Raw genomic sequence first — 17,558 nt, 5'->3', positions numbered from 1 at the left:
GTAGAAAGTGGACTTTGAGTTTACTTTCGGCAGCATCATAACTCTTTTTTTTTTTCCTTTTAGTCTTCACATTCCATGACAATGTTTCTGAGAATAACTGTTATTTTCTGGGTTGGAATTAATTCATCTAACACTTGTCGTTCATTAGTTTCTGATGTTGAAGTAGTATTTTTAGCTCCTTATATCAAATGGCTTCATGCTTTGTCTGGAGCCATTTTCATATAAAAAAAAGAAAATTAAAATTTTTCTTGTGTTTTAGATATCAATATATTTTATATCACATTATTAATATGACATGGGCTAAAGAAGGACGGAATTCTCAGAATTACTTCACCGGGCAACACTGGGTGAGCTTCTTAGCATGTCTATATAAATAACTAGTAGGGCTTACCGGCTTTGCCTGAGATCATAATTTCCTTAAATTATATAGATTACAAAAATAAAAGTAAAAAATCTGCTTAATACTGGAATATTCTAGTGTAAAAACAAAACACTGATCAAGTTGGATTATTTCATTTAGATTGATAACTTAACAGACATTGTTAGATAAGTTTTCTCATTCGCTCAATTGACTCATAGAGCATGGGGAAAAAACTCAACAAGTTTTTTCTGTTGAAACTGTAATTTAGCATTTCAGTGCATTCCCACACTTTTTTAAGTGGAAATTGCTCCTTACAAGGCATGTAGACACTTAATGCTGCTGCAAGAAGCTATATATATATATATATATATATATATATATATATATATATATATACTAGACTAATCGTTGTTAAAGTGTTTCTAATTCTCTCTTTTGTTGCAGATGCTTTGTGTGTAGAAGCACAGGTGGGCCTCTTCTGAGACATAACTTAATCACAAGAGGTTAACAGAAGAAGTCACTATTCCAGTTGCTTACTCAGTGAAGGAACTAAGGTGTCTAACAGTGGTAGCAGAGCAGCGATCAAAAAAAAAAAAGAAAATGGCCCAAGCACATGTATTCACCGATAAGGCGCCTCCATCTTTTGATAAAGAGAAGGATGATTACCAAAAATGGTTGAAGAAATTTAATATTTGGAAATTAATTACAGATGTCGACAAAAAGAAACATGGTGGATTGCTGATTTTATGCCTGGTTGAAGCGACTCAAGATAAAGTCTTAGAAGCACTAGGAAATACTGATATGACTACAGATACGGGTTCAGATAAAGTTATTTCAGAATTGTCTAAACTCTTTGAAAAAACAAACCTATCAGCGCTTTTGAAGTGTATGAAAATTTTGAACTCTACAAAAGACCACAGTCTCTTACTATCCCAAATTATATAACAGAAGTTCAACTTAGATGGAATAAGGCAAAAACACATGGCATGACTATGTCAACAGATATACTTGCTTATCGTTTGCTGAAATCGGCAAACTTACCTCAACATCAAGAACAACTAGTGAGAGCCACAGTCACTGAATTAAATTATGATAAGATGTGTGAACAAATGAAAAAAATATTTGGAACTGCCCCCCAAGACTCAAAGTTCAATATCAAAGTAAAAACTGATTCCACAGAAGAACCCACTGTACATGGTACATTTTTTGGTAGAAACTTTCAAAGCAGAAGTAGAGGCCAATGTGGAAGAGGCAGATGGCCTCCACGGAATTTTAAAAGTGACTCTTCTTTCTCTGTTGGTCGTCATCATAAAGTAACAGAGAGAAGACATTTCAAAAATCCCCTAGATCAATATGGTCAGGTCACTAGATGTCTCAATTGTGACTCAAAGAATCACTGGGTACAAAACTGCCCAGATATAATCTCAAGTGTTAGAAATATGTCATACACAGCAGAAACATCAGTTGTTGATGATTGTGATTATCAAGATCATCCTAGTGAGGGAACTTATCATGAAATAACCTTGTTTCAGGATGTATTTTCCAGCTCTGAAGATATGAAGGGTCTGGTTGGTGAAGCTATGAATAGTGCTGTTCTTGACTGTGGTGCCACAAAAACAGTTTGTGGACAAGTGTGGTTCTCATGTTATTTAGATTCCTTATCAGAAAATGATAGAAAAAGTGTACAATATAACAATAGCCATAACAAATTCAAGTTTGGTGATGGCAACTGGATTCGTGCGTCGAAGACTGCCTGTATACCGGTCACTATTGGCAAGATTGAAATCTCTATCATCACTGATATTATAGATGCAGACATTCCCCTTTTGCTGGCTCAAGATGAGTTGAAATCTACAAAAGCAAAAATTGATTGTAAAGATGATACCGCTATAATTATGGGACAAAAACTTTTGCTATCTTTAGCTAGTAGTGGTCACTACTGTCTTCCTTTGTCTAAACAAAAGAAAATTCTTGTTCAAACAAGTACGAATCCAAAGGTCCAGGTTACACTTTGTAATAAGCATATGTTTCCAAAGGATGCTGCCCTGAAACTGCATCGTCAGTTTTATTACTGTCCTCCGAGGAAAATCATTGAACTGCTACATAGTGAGGGAAATGATAATCAAGAAATTATTAATGAAATCTATAAGATATCGAAGAATTGTAAGATCTGCAAAGAATATCAAAGAGCCCCTCCAAGGTCAATTGTTGGCTTACCAATGGAAACTAGGTTCAATGAGTGTGTAGCTGTGGACCTCAAACAATTTGGAAAGGTTTATCTGTTGCATCTGGTTGACCATGCTACCAGACTTTCTGGAGGAACAGTAATAAGAAATAAATCTCCATCTACAATTGTCAGAGCTCTTCAAAGTTTGGATTTCAATTTATGGTGCTCCCTGTAGTTTACTTACTGACAATGGAGGGGAATTTACAAATGCTGAAGTTTTAGAGTTCTGCGAACAACCGAATATTAACATAAAAACAACAGCGGCTGAATCTGCCTGGTCAAATGGCTTAGTAGAAAGACACAATCGTATCATGGGGGAAATGATTCGGAAAACAGTTGCTGATTCTGGCTGTTCATTTGAAGTTGCTGTTATGTGGTGTCTCTGTGCAAAGAACAGTCTGAGAAATGTTCATGGTTTCAGCCCATTCCAGCTTGTTTTTTCTCGGAATCCTACACTACCATCTCTATTAACAAATAAACCCCCTGCACTAAATCCAGAGGTTTCCAGTGATATCATTAGAGAGAATTAGAGACACTTTAACAATCTAGCCTCTCTCTCTGTTTGCTACCCATCAGATTGGTCCGTTCCCAAAGGCTCCCAAGAGCAACACACATTACCCCTCACTCATATCACCTGCATACATCTTTTTCGAAACAAATAGTTATCAGTGAAACTAAAAAATTAAATCATCCTAAACACCGATCACTTTGTAGAGTACCTCCATCACTAAGCAAAAAACTTAGTTTACTAAAACTTAAACATAGTAACCTTTCCTAAGGTGTCTAACACCGTGACCCGTTGGGTCAGTATGTTATATTAGCTATGGAATTCATGTATGAGCGTGACACTTGTGACGTAAAGAAAATAGGTTTTTTTTTGACATAACAGAAACATTTCTATGAAAGTATATTAAAATGAAAAATCACAGACGAATCACTCAAACATGAAAAAAAAATCCTCCCTATTCATGTAAAGTTACCTATTTTTCCGAATAATCGCTCAAAAATCGAAAATTAAACATGATTTTCCTACGAATCGAATGCCAACGAAAGACATTTAGTAGCAAAAACTCACATGAACCTACCAATGAGAAATATAAGAATGAAAAACCCATATTGGAATCCTTCAACCAAGTTATAGAAACTTAAAATCTAAAAAAAAATAATTAATAAAACCTGAAGCAAAAAAAAAACCTAAATGAATAAAATAAAATAAAACTAATATTGAAACAGATTAGTAAATCTGTCAAAAATTCACCGTTCTCACATAACTATTTTGTATCTAGAAATGTAAACAAAATTAAAAAAAAGAAGGAAGGAAGGGAAGGAAGGAAAGAAGGAAAAGGGACGGATAGAGAGTAGTAGTAGTAGTAGTAGTAGTCTTGGCTTTACTACAATTGTTCTTATGTTTGTCAACGGGTTAAAGTTGTTTAGTTGTAAGAAAATAGCGATAGTATAGTTGTAATAAAGAATAGTTGCAAAACACACCCACTCTTCCCATGTTAAATAATGATTTCGAAATAATAACGTTAATATTTCAGTGTGTAGGTCAAAATCTGCAAAAGGAGCGATTTGTGTTTATTTGTTTATATTGTTATGGGTTAATGTTTATGCGCGCATGCGCAACCGAATGTCGTAAACTGGAAAGTGGGTTACATCACTCGTTACAAGGTCATTTGAGTTTTATAATTATATATATATACACATACACACACATTATATATATATATATATATATATAATGTGTGTGTATGTGCATATATATATATATATATATATATATATATACTACTTCAAAGTAAAAAAACTAGCGAAAAATAAGTGTTAGATGGATAGATTCCATAAACTACTCATCCCAAAAGGATTCCAATAATAAAAAAAGGATAGATTCCAGTCCAGAAAACAGCATTCCCTCCCCCTTTGTCAGAAACATCACTCTGGGAATATGAAGGCTAAAGGGCAAATAAGATAAACGAGAGTTACAATGTTGTTGAAAGTAAACCCAACTACTCTTTTCATTTTGTCTAACAAAATGTGCATTTTCTGTATTGTCGTGAAACGTTTGTAATTCATGTTTAGGGTTCATTTCTCCTAGTTATTTCCCTTGTCTAGCTTCAAAGATTCTATGATTTAAACTAAGCATATCTAATGTGAGGGTCATAGGAGTCAGTTTCTGTTGGCATAAGAGCAGTACTCCTACATCTATAACTGAAATCGTTTAATAAAAAAAGTGTCTTTGCATCAACCGCTAGATGTGACTCTGTGACGACTGAATCTCAATCTACAGATGCTAATATGCAAATGGCTATGATTTGTTACACTCTTACACTCTTTCCTTTTCCTCTTCATTTAAATTCGCTTTCCTCCTCACTTCCCAAAGTTAACAACTTTTAACATGACGGTGGTAAATAAAACAATTTTCAGCCAATGGAAATATTTTCAAACAAGAGTAACACCTATTCATGAAAATAATAAACTAATGCGAAGTTGGAAACTTGTATAAAATTAGGAGACAACATTGTCCGAAAATTATTTAACACCTTTATATCAAAACAATACCATAAAATTAAATTTAACTTTTAAAATCCTATTTTAAAAAAATAAAAAACAAATAGGCACAATAAATTTTCAAACATCAAAACAAAATGAAAGAAAAAATATCCCAGAGGCGAACACCAAATTATAGAGCAGGTTTGAATAAATTTAAAAACAAAAGTTTAATGGAAATTCATTTTTATTCATATTATTTTCGATACATTAAAAATATTAACTTTCTTTTCATAAGAAATATTTTATAGTTGTAAAACCTCCAAGTTTGGAGAATCTGATAAAACTCTTACAGTTTTTAGACAACAAATAGTGATTCTTTCGAGTTAACACTGAGTGAATTTATTATAGTATTTTTATTTTAAAAGTTATACATGATAAACAGATTATTTTCACTAATTAAAAACAGTTCTTTAATTTAATTCCAGAGTTTATGTTACTATTTTTCAATAAAACATTAGAATTCATGTAGTGTATATGTTGCAAAGTGTTTGTTGAGTTTTAAAGACAATTTGGTAATCATTAATATTAACAACAAATTATTTTATAAAAATACCATTAAGAAATTATTAAAAAAACAATGGTATTTATACAGAATAGGGACTGCATTATCACTAACATATTTTGAGCAGGTTAGGTAACCCATTGGAAGGTGCTGAATGCTTAGACAATGAAAATTGCAGCAGTCGATAATTGGCAAATGCAGTAAAAAAATTTCAATAAATTTGTGAAAACTGATTAAAGTTGTCACCATTTCAATAAATTTGTGAAAACTGGTTACAGTCGTCACCATGAATCTAGTAGAGTTGGGACAGCTGCACTCTCTGGTTGTATAGGGCCACAGAAAATCTGCAAATAGAACACACTAACTCTCAATCCTTACAGAAACACAACTTAACCCTGAACTATATTTGATAATGTTGAAAAAAAGCAGGAAAAAATTATTAAAAAATTTGAATGCTATCAAAAAACTGAACACTTATTTATGAAATTTAATATATGATTGTGTTTTTTTGTTCCTTGATTGGAGCTTTTTTCTTTTCTTAAAGTTTCTTAAAATTTGCCATTTATTTATCACTTTGTTTTCTTCATAACACCACAACTAATATTGTTTTTATTGAAAAATTGGCTAGCATTTTTGCCCCCCCCCAAAAAAAAAGAAAGAAAAAGAAAAGCAAAATACAATAAAAACAAACAAGCAAAATGAAACTTTCATTTGCACCCTCCAGCAGTTTATATAAACTGCCTGGAATATGCCGATCCCCAAACAACTTATCTTGTTTAATCTACTCATTTGTGACCTATTTTCATGAAAAATGTAATGTCTAATTGTTAAAAGACGTTTAAAGCAATTTACTTTACCATAAATAGTGACTGTTAGTAAAATAATCCGGTTATGTACTTACTTCCTCTTCAGAATGATTGAAGGTGGATTATTTTACCTAGTTTATTATTTACAGTAAAGTAAATTGTTTTAAACTTCTGTTAAGTATTAAACTCTTTTAACACAAATAAATCACAAATGAGTAGGTAAAGCAAAATAAATTGTTTTAACTAATTTTGCCAATTATATTATCTTTGAAAATAATGTATGCCAATTGTATTATCTTTTAAAATAATTTTGCCAATTGTATTATCTTTTAAAATAATTTTGCCAATTGTATTATCTTTTAAAATAATTTATGCCACTAATAGTAATGACTACCGACAGTTTTAAGTTTTACAAATCTTTATAGAAAATTAAATAACACAGCAGAAATGCTAATCGACATATAAATAGTTCTGTCATTTTTTATGGGTACTATGCTAATAAATTATATTTTGTACACAGGTTTTACAATTAAAACAACTTTGGTGATGTCTTTTAAATATGTGATTATTTGCTTCAAGAGTTCAGATAAAATTCTTAAAAAAAAAAAAAAAAATAGGATTTAAAAACTGTACGTAAATCCAAATTGTTTTGGCTTATGTCCTTCACAAAGTCCGTGAATCTATAGAATAAATTAAATATTTCCCATGTATTTTGAAATCCAGTTTTTGTTTTGCTTCTTTAGGAGATGGATATCCAATTTTACCCTCAGCAAAGTACATAAATTTGGCAATGTCTTGTATAGTCCCAGAGTCAGCAGGCGAATAAAAATTAAGCTACTTTCAAGTTATGTGAATATGAAGATCCAGCTGTTTTTATTTTTTTTTATTGGTACAATGCATTAATATCACCTGGGCGCAAAAGGATGTCTATCACCGCCAGGTGTCTCTGATGTCAGTCAATTCTGAAAATAAAAGTATCAGATATATATATTCTTTCAAGGTCTGAGAGGTGTGTTCAAGTGCAGTGCTACAAAACTCTGAAGTGAAAGGCAGACAATATGCCAAGGTTGAAGTGTTTTTTTTTTCCAAAATCCACATGCTGAGGAAACATCGTACAGATAGTTTGCAGTTGAGTTTCAAAACATTTTTTTTTATTCGACTCAAACAAGGTCTATTACCACTGAAGTTAAGGGGTTACTGTGATAGGGGTTACATCCAGAGAAATGCAACCATGGTGGGGAGTTGGGCAGCAAGATGTTTGTTCACATTACATTTAAATTTCTCATACTGGTATGGTTGAAGAAATGGAGCAGCAAGGGAATTCCAAAGGCAAGTGTTCCCAGTGAAGAAGCTATTACAGTAGAAAATTTTCCAGCATCTACAGATTTATATTGTAAAGGTGTAGCATTTTGCATCTAGTTGGGTTGGTCAGGTGTATTTATGTTGAGAAGAAAAAAGTGCATTGTCCTTCGAAGCACATTCCGTGGAAATACTTGTAAAACAATGGATGCAACTCTGCGGTGATGTGACAAGGGCTGGATCTTTACAGACAGTGTAAAATCCATGGATAATAAGAGGTAAAGGGTGAAGACTTGTGCCTTTTTTTTTTTTTTTTTTTTAGCTAGGATCAATGGTCAAGGTAACAGATAACCAGTGGATATATTTCAGAGAAAGAACACAATATCAATATACATCCATGTGTGAAAAAGTAGAAGTGGAGGAGGAGATTTGATATTTCAAGGTGATACAACATGGTGGATAAATATTACATGAAAAATAATTGATATTCAATAAAAAAAAATTGACTGAAGAACACATTCAAATAACTAGCTAATAGAACATCTCAAGTGGATAATGAAGGCTTTTATTAAAATTTAAAATTTTTCTTAGAAAAATAGTCGAGAAATACTTAGACAAAAAATATGTTGTATTATATGAATTTTTTGTACTACTGTTCTCAGTTTTGTTTATTTATTTTGTGAGTTTTAAAAACTGGAAATTTTTGCTTGTATGACATACTCAGATATTGTTTGCTGTAGATTTTGTCATCAGTCAGATGACTGACTAGAAAGGGGTGAAATTACTTAAGATTTCACTCTATAATTCATGTTTTTTTTCCATGGGTTGTTGTGAATTTTATCTTGGATGAGCTCATGCCCCATTCTTTTTGTGATCCTTTGTGTTTTCTATGAACTATCTAGTAGTTTCAAAGTAAGGCTTGGTAGAATTAGCTTCAGCTCATGGAATCTGTATAGGTATGTGAGATGATTGGCCATTCTTTCGAGTTTATGGCATTGTTTTTTAATGTTTCCATTTCTGTATTATTTCAGATTCATACCAATTTGATATATTTTGGAATTTTTTAGATGAAGATTGATAATTTGGATTATTCTGACTGCTGTTCTCATCAAGACGAGAAAAATAGTACAAATACAAATTATCAGTGAATAATACAAATTAATAACCCAAAAAATATCTCACATTGATTAAACTTGGAAAAATCATCCTTATTTTAGTTGCTATCATGCAACAGTTTGGCTGTTGCACTCTCTAACCGTCTTATGATATTTAATATGAAAGCCTTTTTGAAAATGATTAGACTCATGTAATTATGAGTTAAATTTCTAGTTTTGCATATCTAATATAAAAAAAAATAAAATCAGTTGCATTTTCAATATTAGACTTAAATAACAATGCATCTGACAAATAAATATTTGATTTTAACCATCCTTTTTTTCTCTTACATATGTTATTAATATGAATATAATTTAGTTCGCCTCACTGTTTTATGGTAATACTGAAGCTGGTTAGGAATATTGATACTTGGGGTTTACTCAATCCAATAAAAAGCAAAAATGTAACAATTTCACTATCTATTTCGACTATCAAATAAGCAATTGTATGTGCTTACATTATGATTATTCAACTATTAATTTATTAATATTTTTATAACTAAATAATACTAAAGCTCTTGAGGAGAAGAAATTTTTTCTTTTTCCCTGCTTAACATGCTAAAAGTTTAACAAGTTGAGAAAGACCTTAAATGAATGGCTGAATATTTATGTATTGCATAAAAACTTAAGTATAAGCCCCAAGATCTCTGCAAGTTAACTAAAATTATATATTCTTGTTCCATCAGCACATCGAATAGGTTATGGCTGATGAAATGAGAACAAGCCATCATCCAACTGAAAATCTAACCATTATCCATGCATAGCTTTTGATCATGGTAAGTGGTGAACCATTAGTATAAAACAAGAACAAAAATCTGAAGAAGTTTTATATCCCAAAGTTTATCAAAGATTTCCTGGTAAATTTTTACATCATATTTTAGAAAAAAAAACTAAAAATGATATTCTGTAACAACAAACTTATTTTACGACTCAACAAATTTCGGTGAAAGTACAGAATAGTTAATACGACTGCCCCTCTCCCTTCCGAATTGATTACTAAAAAGCTGATGAGTGTGATAGAAACATTTACCGATTTCCAAGTCTGAAAAGATGCACCTGAAAAAGTTTGAAGGTTACATCAGCCGAAATGTTGTGAAAATAAAAACCAATATGAGAATAGTAGTCTGATTAATAATAATTGTTTCTTATTCTATGAGATACAAAACAGATGGATAATCAAGTGTATATTAAAAAAAAAATATATTCAAAGGTGATAGTTTAGGTTTGGAATGAAAATGAAAGATATTTTGTATGCCTCATGCTAAATGTGATGTCATCATAGGACATTAACCAAAAAAAAAAAAAAAAATGAAAAATAACACATCAAACGCCATGATCGACATACATTGATCCTTTGTCTGGGCAACAAATGCTCTTAGATAAACATGTGCAAATCTCTATACAGTAATGATTAAATTTAACTTTCAAAATCCTATTAAAAAACTGGAAAAGAAAGTAAAAATAATCCCTGACAACGGCGAATAGGTGTAGTTAGTTAATAATACCTATATAATAAAACCTCTTTTAAATATCTAAAAATTTGAAATTAAATTTGAATACAAAAGCTTTTTTAACTATATATTCAAACCCGGATTTTGCTATGACTTTCGTTTTACTGTAAATATTTTGCTTAAAATATGCTATTAATATAATTAAGTATATTTCTACTGCGACATTTATAAAAATAATAATCATTTTCTGAAAATAAATTTGTATATGGCATTTATCCCTGATGAAGTAAACTTTTCCCTATTCAATAAAATGAAGCATTACTTTCTTTGAGGATGCCGAATATAATATAATAAAGCTGCTTGGTGCAAATGCAGACTCCAGAATAGTACTATAGCTCAAAATGAAACTTATGTATCCAAGTTCCCTGTTAACATAAGCTCAAAACATAGTTATTGGGGTCTATTGTAAATTTCAATGTATAAATACAATAATATCAAATTTTTCTGGCACAAACGCAAGTCACATAGTATTAAAGTGAACCCACCCTCCTTCATTAAAATTAAAATACTTATCCAAATATCCAGGATAATGTAGTGTAAGAACATATATGGTTTCCGGTTTTATTTAGAAATGCTTAGAAGGTGATTGTGAACAAAGAGGCATAAATTACAACTTGACACAGCGTGCATAAGGTATTTGAAGACACACAATTCATATTTTCTATATTTTAGAATTATTAATTACATAATGAATGAAGAGGCACACAATTAAAGGTTGAATATGGTAACTAAAGAAGAGAACCATTTTTAAAAGTCACTTGATTTTTCATTTACAATAGTGAACCATTTTGCTATCTATTTTGACCATCGAATAAACAATTACATATATTTACATTATAAAATGAGATATGACTTATCTAGTGTCCTTGCTTAAATAAACGTTTTCCTATCTATAAAGTGGAATAGTATCATCATTATCAAAGTATAAGAGGCATTCGAAACATACTGATAGCATTAGAACACCTGAATTTATTCAGCAAGTATAGTACATCATTAGGTGGATTCTTAGTAGATCCGATCCTGGATATGACCTTAAACTATATCCGATGTTGAGGTCCCAGAATGTGGGCTTTGGAGAGTGTGGAGCCATCCTTTAATTGTCATTGCTCCCAGGTCCACTGACCCAGAGTGGTAGTAACTGTTAGGGTCCCAACTATGGGTTAAATAGAAACCGACTTGAAAAAAACAAATATATTCTATTAAAAAACTTTTTCTTCAAAATCACTGGATTTGGCATTAAATAACCTGAAAACTGTTGATATGCCATAAAACAAAAACAACCAACCAATCTTAGTAGATCAATGAGGTTGCTTGTAAAAGAAGGAACAATCATAATGTTGTTGAAAAAGACATTATTTTGTTTTCACTATTTCAGACACTCCAACCAAGAAATCTTAAGATTCTAACCACCTCTTTAAGTGCAATTGTTTGTATTCTCTTGCACTTGGTTCATTGAGTATATTCGCCAGGTAAGTTTTGAAATTCTTTTTATGATTGCTCTTATAATAAATAGAATCATAGAGAGAGATTCAAAGACGTCAAATAAAGTCTTATGCGATGAATTAAGTTCATTTTACACCAGGAAATTTCCATTCAAATCAAGTCGGGAATGACTTGAGGAAATTAGTAGAGTTGTTGAAGAATTACATATGCAAAGCTGGTAACTAAATTCTGGTAAGCAATATTAAAAAAAGAAATTATTTTAAAAAGTCTTTCAGTTTTGTATTAATTCATTTACCCAACTGTTTTTCTTTCTACACTTGCCCCCGGCTACCTCTACTCCAAATACTATTGTTAAAATTTATTATTGGAATTTATTGTTGTCAATTTGTGGCTAATAATTCACTTGATATTTTTCCTCAAAATAAACGCATTTTCCAATTTTGAATTCAACGTTTTGCAAAAAAAAATAATTAAAAAAAAAAATGGCACTGCCATTCCATTTTAGTATACTTTTCAAATAGCTTTACTAATAAATGCACTGCCTAGCATCGAATGTTAGCAAAAGGAGCAGACAATTTCCATTCAAATCAAGTCACAAATGACTCGAGGAAATTAACAGTTGCTGAAGAATTACATATGTTAACTTTGCCAACTGAATTATTTCTTTGTTTCAGTTAGTGAGAGGGGAACCTATTGCAATAATTTCCTCTAAACAGGTTAATTGAACTTATATTAAGTAGAATACTTAATATTATCTTTTTTTTTATAATGGAGAGTAGGCAATACATTGTGGATGCCTTGTCAGCAGCTCCCGTAACTCTTGCTTCTCCTAATTTATCTCTCAGTCCTCATTTAGAACGAGTGATTTTTCTGACAAAGGGAGAAGCAAAAGCTGTATTCTAGGTCGGCAGTATTTTTGCATGAGCAGTTTCCTAAGATGTAGAAAAATTTCTATTTCTATCTTACTAATAAGAGTGCTGGAGGTAAACGTTTTACTAGCCTGACGTTATCTGCCTGATAGTCAGGGACCTGAACCACCCTATCAGCAGGTGCAAAGTACTGAGGCTGCTGTATTGCCATTTGGTGAATGGATTCTGGACCATGCAGTAGCTTCTGGTGGAGCTTCTAGATGCCATATTAATGGGTAATTGTTACGGCTTTGTCTTATCGTGATCTGCAAAAAAAAAAATATCTCTTCACTACTTTTTCTCTCTTATTTTCCCTCTCTGCCCTGCTCTAACCAAGTCTGTCGACCTATTCTACAAATCCTAAAACTCCATCATGAAAAGTCTCCATCCTGTCTGCTCATCCTTCAGCTAACATTCACATCTGTGGAGATATTCAATATTCACAATATGGAATGGTTAGTCCAGTCAAATAAGACAGATGACGAGGGGAGGTTCTATCATGAATTCTCCATTGCTTATAACCCAACTCAGATTGTTCACAAACCCATCTGTGTGTCCGACACTGATGCAAGTCTCCTAGACTTTTTTTTGCACAACTTGCCCCGAGCTATGTTTATTTTCCATTCTGTCCCCACTGGGATCTTCCAACCACTTGGTTGTCTTAAGATAAAGTTAAGATAAAAACAAAGTGCAATAAGTCCTCCGGCATACCTTTCTATCATACAGTATATTGATACTCTATGGCTGACTGGGAGAGCTTTCATACAAAGTGTTTCCAGGGTCGTCTTTTTTTCTCATCAGCCGTTTCTTTATTGTAGACTTTCTGTCTATTTCATGTGTTATTATATTTACTTTGACACATTATTTATTTTTTATTTTACCAATAAACTTAATTTATTCTTTTATAACAATGTATTAATACATGAAAGGACAGAAAGTCTATAATAAAGACCCCCCCACACACACACACATTTATGTCCTAAAATTAAAGTATAGCAATACTCCCCTCCCGTTGAGATACTTTGACAAGTCTGGATTGTATTTCCCCTTCTCCTCTCTCCCTTACACTTCTTATTCGTCTCTTTCCCTAACCCCACTTACCTGTCCTCACAAACTACCTTATTCTTCAGGATTTAAGTCACACCCAGATATCTTTTTATATACAACATGAATGAATCTTGATTTTGGCTTCAGTGTCCCTCCTTTTTTTGTCTAATGAGGTGGATCTCTCTAAATTGAGATACCACTGAAACATGTACGCACATATGTAATTAAAAATGTTTGTATAATAGACATTCTATATACCTGCTCTGTCCTCTATTGACCACTCTTTAATAAACACAGGAGTTCAGTGAACCTATATCTAGGAAACCAAATTATGCAACCATTATATATATATATATATATATATATATATATATATATATATATATATATATATATATATATATATATACTTGTGTATGTGTGTGGAGAGAGAGATTGTGGGTTGTGAAGGTAATTATCATATTATACAAAAGAAAAACAAAACACGTAACAAAGACAATATGATTACCATATAAAGAATATTTGTTAAAAAATAAAACAATAAATAGTAATGATATTAAATATAAGGTAAATAGAAATAATAAACATAACTGAAACATAATAATGTTAGTAATTGGTAAGTTAAATCATTATAAGGACATAGATAGTAACCAGAATAATGTATTGTTACTGAAAAATAATGTAAAGAAGATACAAAATTATTTATGGAAACAGTGACAGAAATTAGAACATTTCAGGACTAACAAAACCCTAGTAACTGTCTTTAGATAAGTAGTCAACCGCTCTTCCAGTATTGAACGAGGATTCCTGTGTATTCCAACTCTCAGATCTGAGCCTTTTTATAATGTTATGTAATTTACAAGTTTACTTTTCTTCTCTGTTTATGTCATTTATTTATTCATATTATTCTCTTATTGTACTTCTCTCATGCTATTGCTACTCATAAGACTACTTGACTATTGTTTCTTTATTTACATCATCTGCTTACTCTTCTTCTCTTACACTGATGCCACTATCACTACTTCCTCTTTCTATTCTCAACACTTCTCTTCTCATTTGCTCTGTCTCCCACAATCTTAAACATTTAATCTGCAAACAACCAAACGAGATTATCAGCTTTAGTATTATGTATATATAAAATGATTAGTGTAGATAATTATGATAGTAATAATCTTTATAATACTTAATGATGTTGATAACTGATTCAGTTTTTAGAAATCACTGTTTTCTTATATGTTGTGTTTTTTAATCCACAAAATTTATAAAGACGAATATTCAGTCAATAATTAAGAATCTAAAAGTTAAAATGTAATTTTGATACTTTGAAATTCAAGTTAGGTGTCAGCTCATTATATTTAGGATTTATTTCCCTTGAAAAAAGAATGAACTTGAAGTGGACCGCTATTTAAAATAATGGTACTTGTACAGTTATATCAAGACATTAAAAAATGAAAATATCGAAAAAACTTATATTGTTCATATCTGTTATGGAATGAAGTTCTCTGAAAAAGATTTCACTTAATTCGATCAAGTAGGGTTTTTTTTTTACAGCGAAAAGACAATTTGTTATGATACTGATCAAAAGGTAGCCATGTTTCGATTTTTAATAAGAAAAGCTATTATTTAAGCTGGAGAAGGGGAAGTCGACGTTTTAGACTGAATTATCTCCCTGTGGTGTGTTCTCAAAATCCAAACATGGCTACCTTCAGTGCGCTGTCATAAAACCGTGTTTTTCCGCTGTAAAAAAAAAAAAAACTACTTGATCAAATTAATTTTTTTTTGTTTTACATGGAGGTCACCACTTATCAAGGCCCGGAAGCCATCAGGGATAAGGGTTATTACGTGTACAGTAATCAATGGGATAGTATCGTAGTAATCGTTAGTATTGGAGATTTGATAAAGTGTCTTACTTAAGGGGGCGGTTCATCAGGAATTTGTTTATGTTGGACTTGAAGACATCCAAGTTGTAGTCAGGTGGGAAACAGGCAAACGGAAGAGAGTTCCACAGGCGTGCACTTCTAAAAAAGAAGCTTTGTTGATGGAATCTATGTTTTGATTTAGGCACAGATAATTTTTTTCTGAAAACTTTAGTCCAAAACAGATACATACAATATAACTGTTTTTTGATATTTTCATTTTTTTAATGTCTTCATTAAACTGTACAAGTACCAAAATAATCGTCGCTTTTGATAAAGGGAAATAATTCAGTCAAAATTGATTCAACCGAAAGACAAGTGGAGATTTTTTCACCATCTTGCCACGCAAAGCTCTAAGGGTGCATTCGTAGAGTTGTGATTCGTCATGTTTATCTTTGGGAAGGGTTAGCATACTTGATGATTCTCATCATCATGTTCAGTTTAATGTCCTATTACATACTGACATATGTTGGATGGCTTTAAGGAATTGACTTCGTAAGTAACCTATCTATATTCAGATCATTATCATTCCTCTTTCTGTCAAATCGATCTTCATGACTTCCATCCACATTTTCCTATGCCTTCATTTGATGGCTGATGCTACTACCTTAGCTGTTCTAATAATCCAGGAACTTTCATCCATTCTTTCAATGTGGCCATGCCATCAAAGTCTCCTGTTTTACACACATTTCCCTATATACTGTCCAGACCTAATATTTCTCTGACCTTATTAGATCTGTAAGATTCTCATTACATCCCCATCATACCATTCTCATGTTATTTCTCTCCTCAACTCTCACGCATCAGTTTCCACACACCATTACACTGTGTACACATGCTTAATAGACTCTTCCCTTGGTACACAGTGGTAATTCTCTGCTGGTTAGTAATGGCAAAAGTTTCTCTGATATTACTCTATCCATTCATAATTCTTACTATTGCACTACCACCTACTACTCCCTGTGATCCAATAGTATCACTAATGTAGAAAAATTTCTGAACAACCTCAATAAGTTTGGCATCCACATTCAACTCCATTGTCTTACACTTCTTATCTACAAACTGTTTATCATCTCTCAACTTACCTAAAATTCCACTATATTTCTTGTGTACCCAATGCTTGTAAGTACCACAAATAATTGAGTTGCACTTTACTCTTTTCACAAATCGAGCAGATGTCATGAGAAACCCATACCCTTCTGGCCAGAAGAGCTTGGATGCTGAATTTACATATGATCTAAATTGAGAACCTTGACTACCTGTACTTGTACTAAGTAGGATGTCATGTTGGCTTAGAGAGTTTAGCAAAGGGAGATAATCATAATAGGAAATATATAAAAGGGAGAAAAGCAAAGGCAAACCAAACATTTCACAACTCACCATATTTCTTGGCTTTCTTCTTTTGTTTTCGCTTACTGATAATAACAGCAATAATAGCTAGAATTACTGCTATGAGCAAGAAGGCAAGGCCACCTACAATGCCACCAATAGCCGGCACAGGTAGAGCTGAAACTGGAAAAAAAAAAACAAGACAAAGAAGAACATTAAGATTCTGTTAGCACTACAATAAATCCAAAATTAATGTAGTTCTAATACACAAAATGGAGAGAAAAGATTAAACTTATCTTTTATTAATTTCCTCTTAAAAACATTAAAGGACGCTTAAATAAATATGACAAGAGAAAAAGAGAACCAGTGAGTTGTTTATAAAGATAATTTTAAAGAAACAATTTTGAATTTATGTGTACATACACACACATAATGATAGATATCTAACACATAAAATTATATTGTCAGATTTTCAAAGAAAAATTAAACTTTGCTTCTGACTAGT

The 17,558-nt window shown here is 31.9% G+C and overlaps 1 protein-coding gene across 1 annotated transcript in view; it reads right to left on the bottom strand.

Moving 5' to 3' along the window:
* Positions 1-17,558, bottom strand: part of LOC145248803 (uncharacterized) — a 2,668,808-nt gene that overhangs the window by 25,462 nt on the left and 2,625,788 nt on the right. Inside the window, exon 18 of the mRNA XM_080110455.1 lies at positions 17,105-17,236. Within this exon, the coding sequence (XP_079966581.1) occupies positions 17,105-17,236 (132 nt within the window). The remainder of the gene's footprint in view (positions 1-17,104; positions 17,237-17,558) is intronic.

Source organism: Euprymna scolopes, chromosome 27 (assembly GCF_053919585.1).
Source record: "Euprymna scolopes isolate OS-2025 chromosome 27, ASM5391958v1, whole genome shotgun sequence".
Taxonomy (NCBI): domain Eukaryota; kingdom Metazoa; phylum Mollusca; class Cephalopoda; order Sepiida; family Sepiolidae; genus Euprymna; species Euprymna scolopes.
This window is presented reverse-complemented; position numbering and strand designations above follow the sequence as displayed.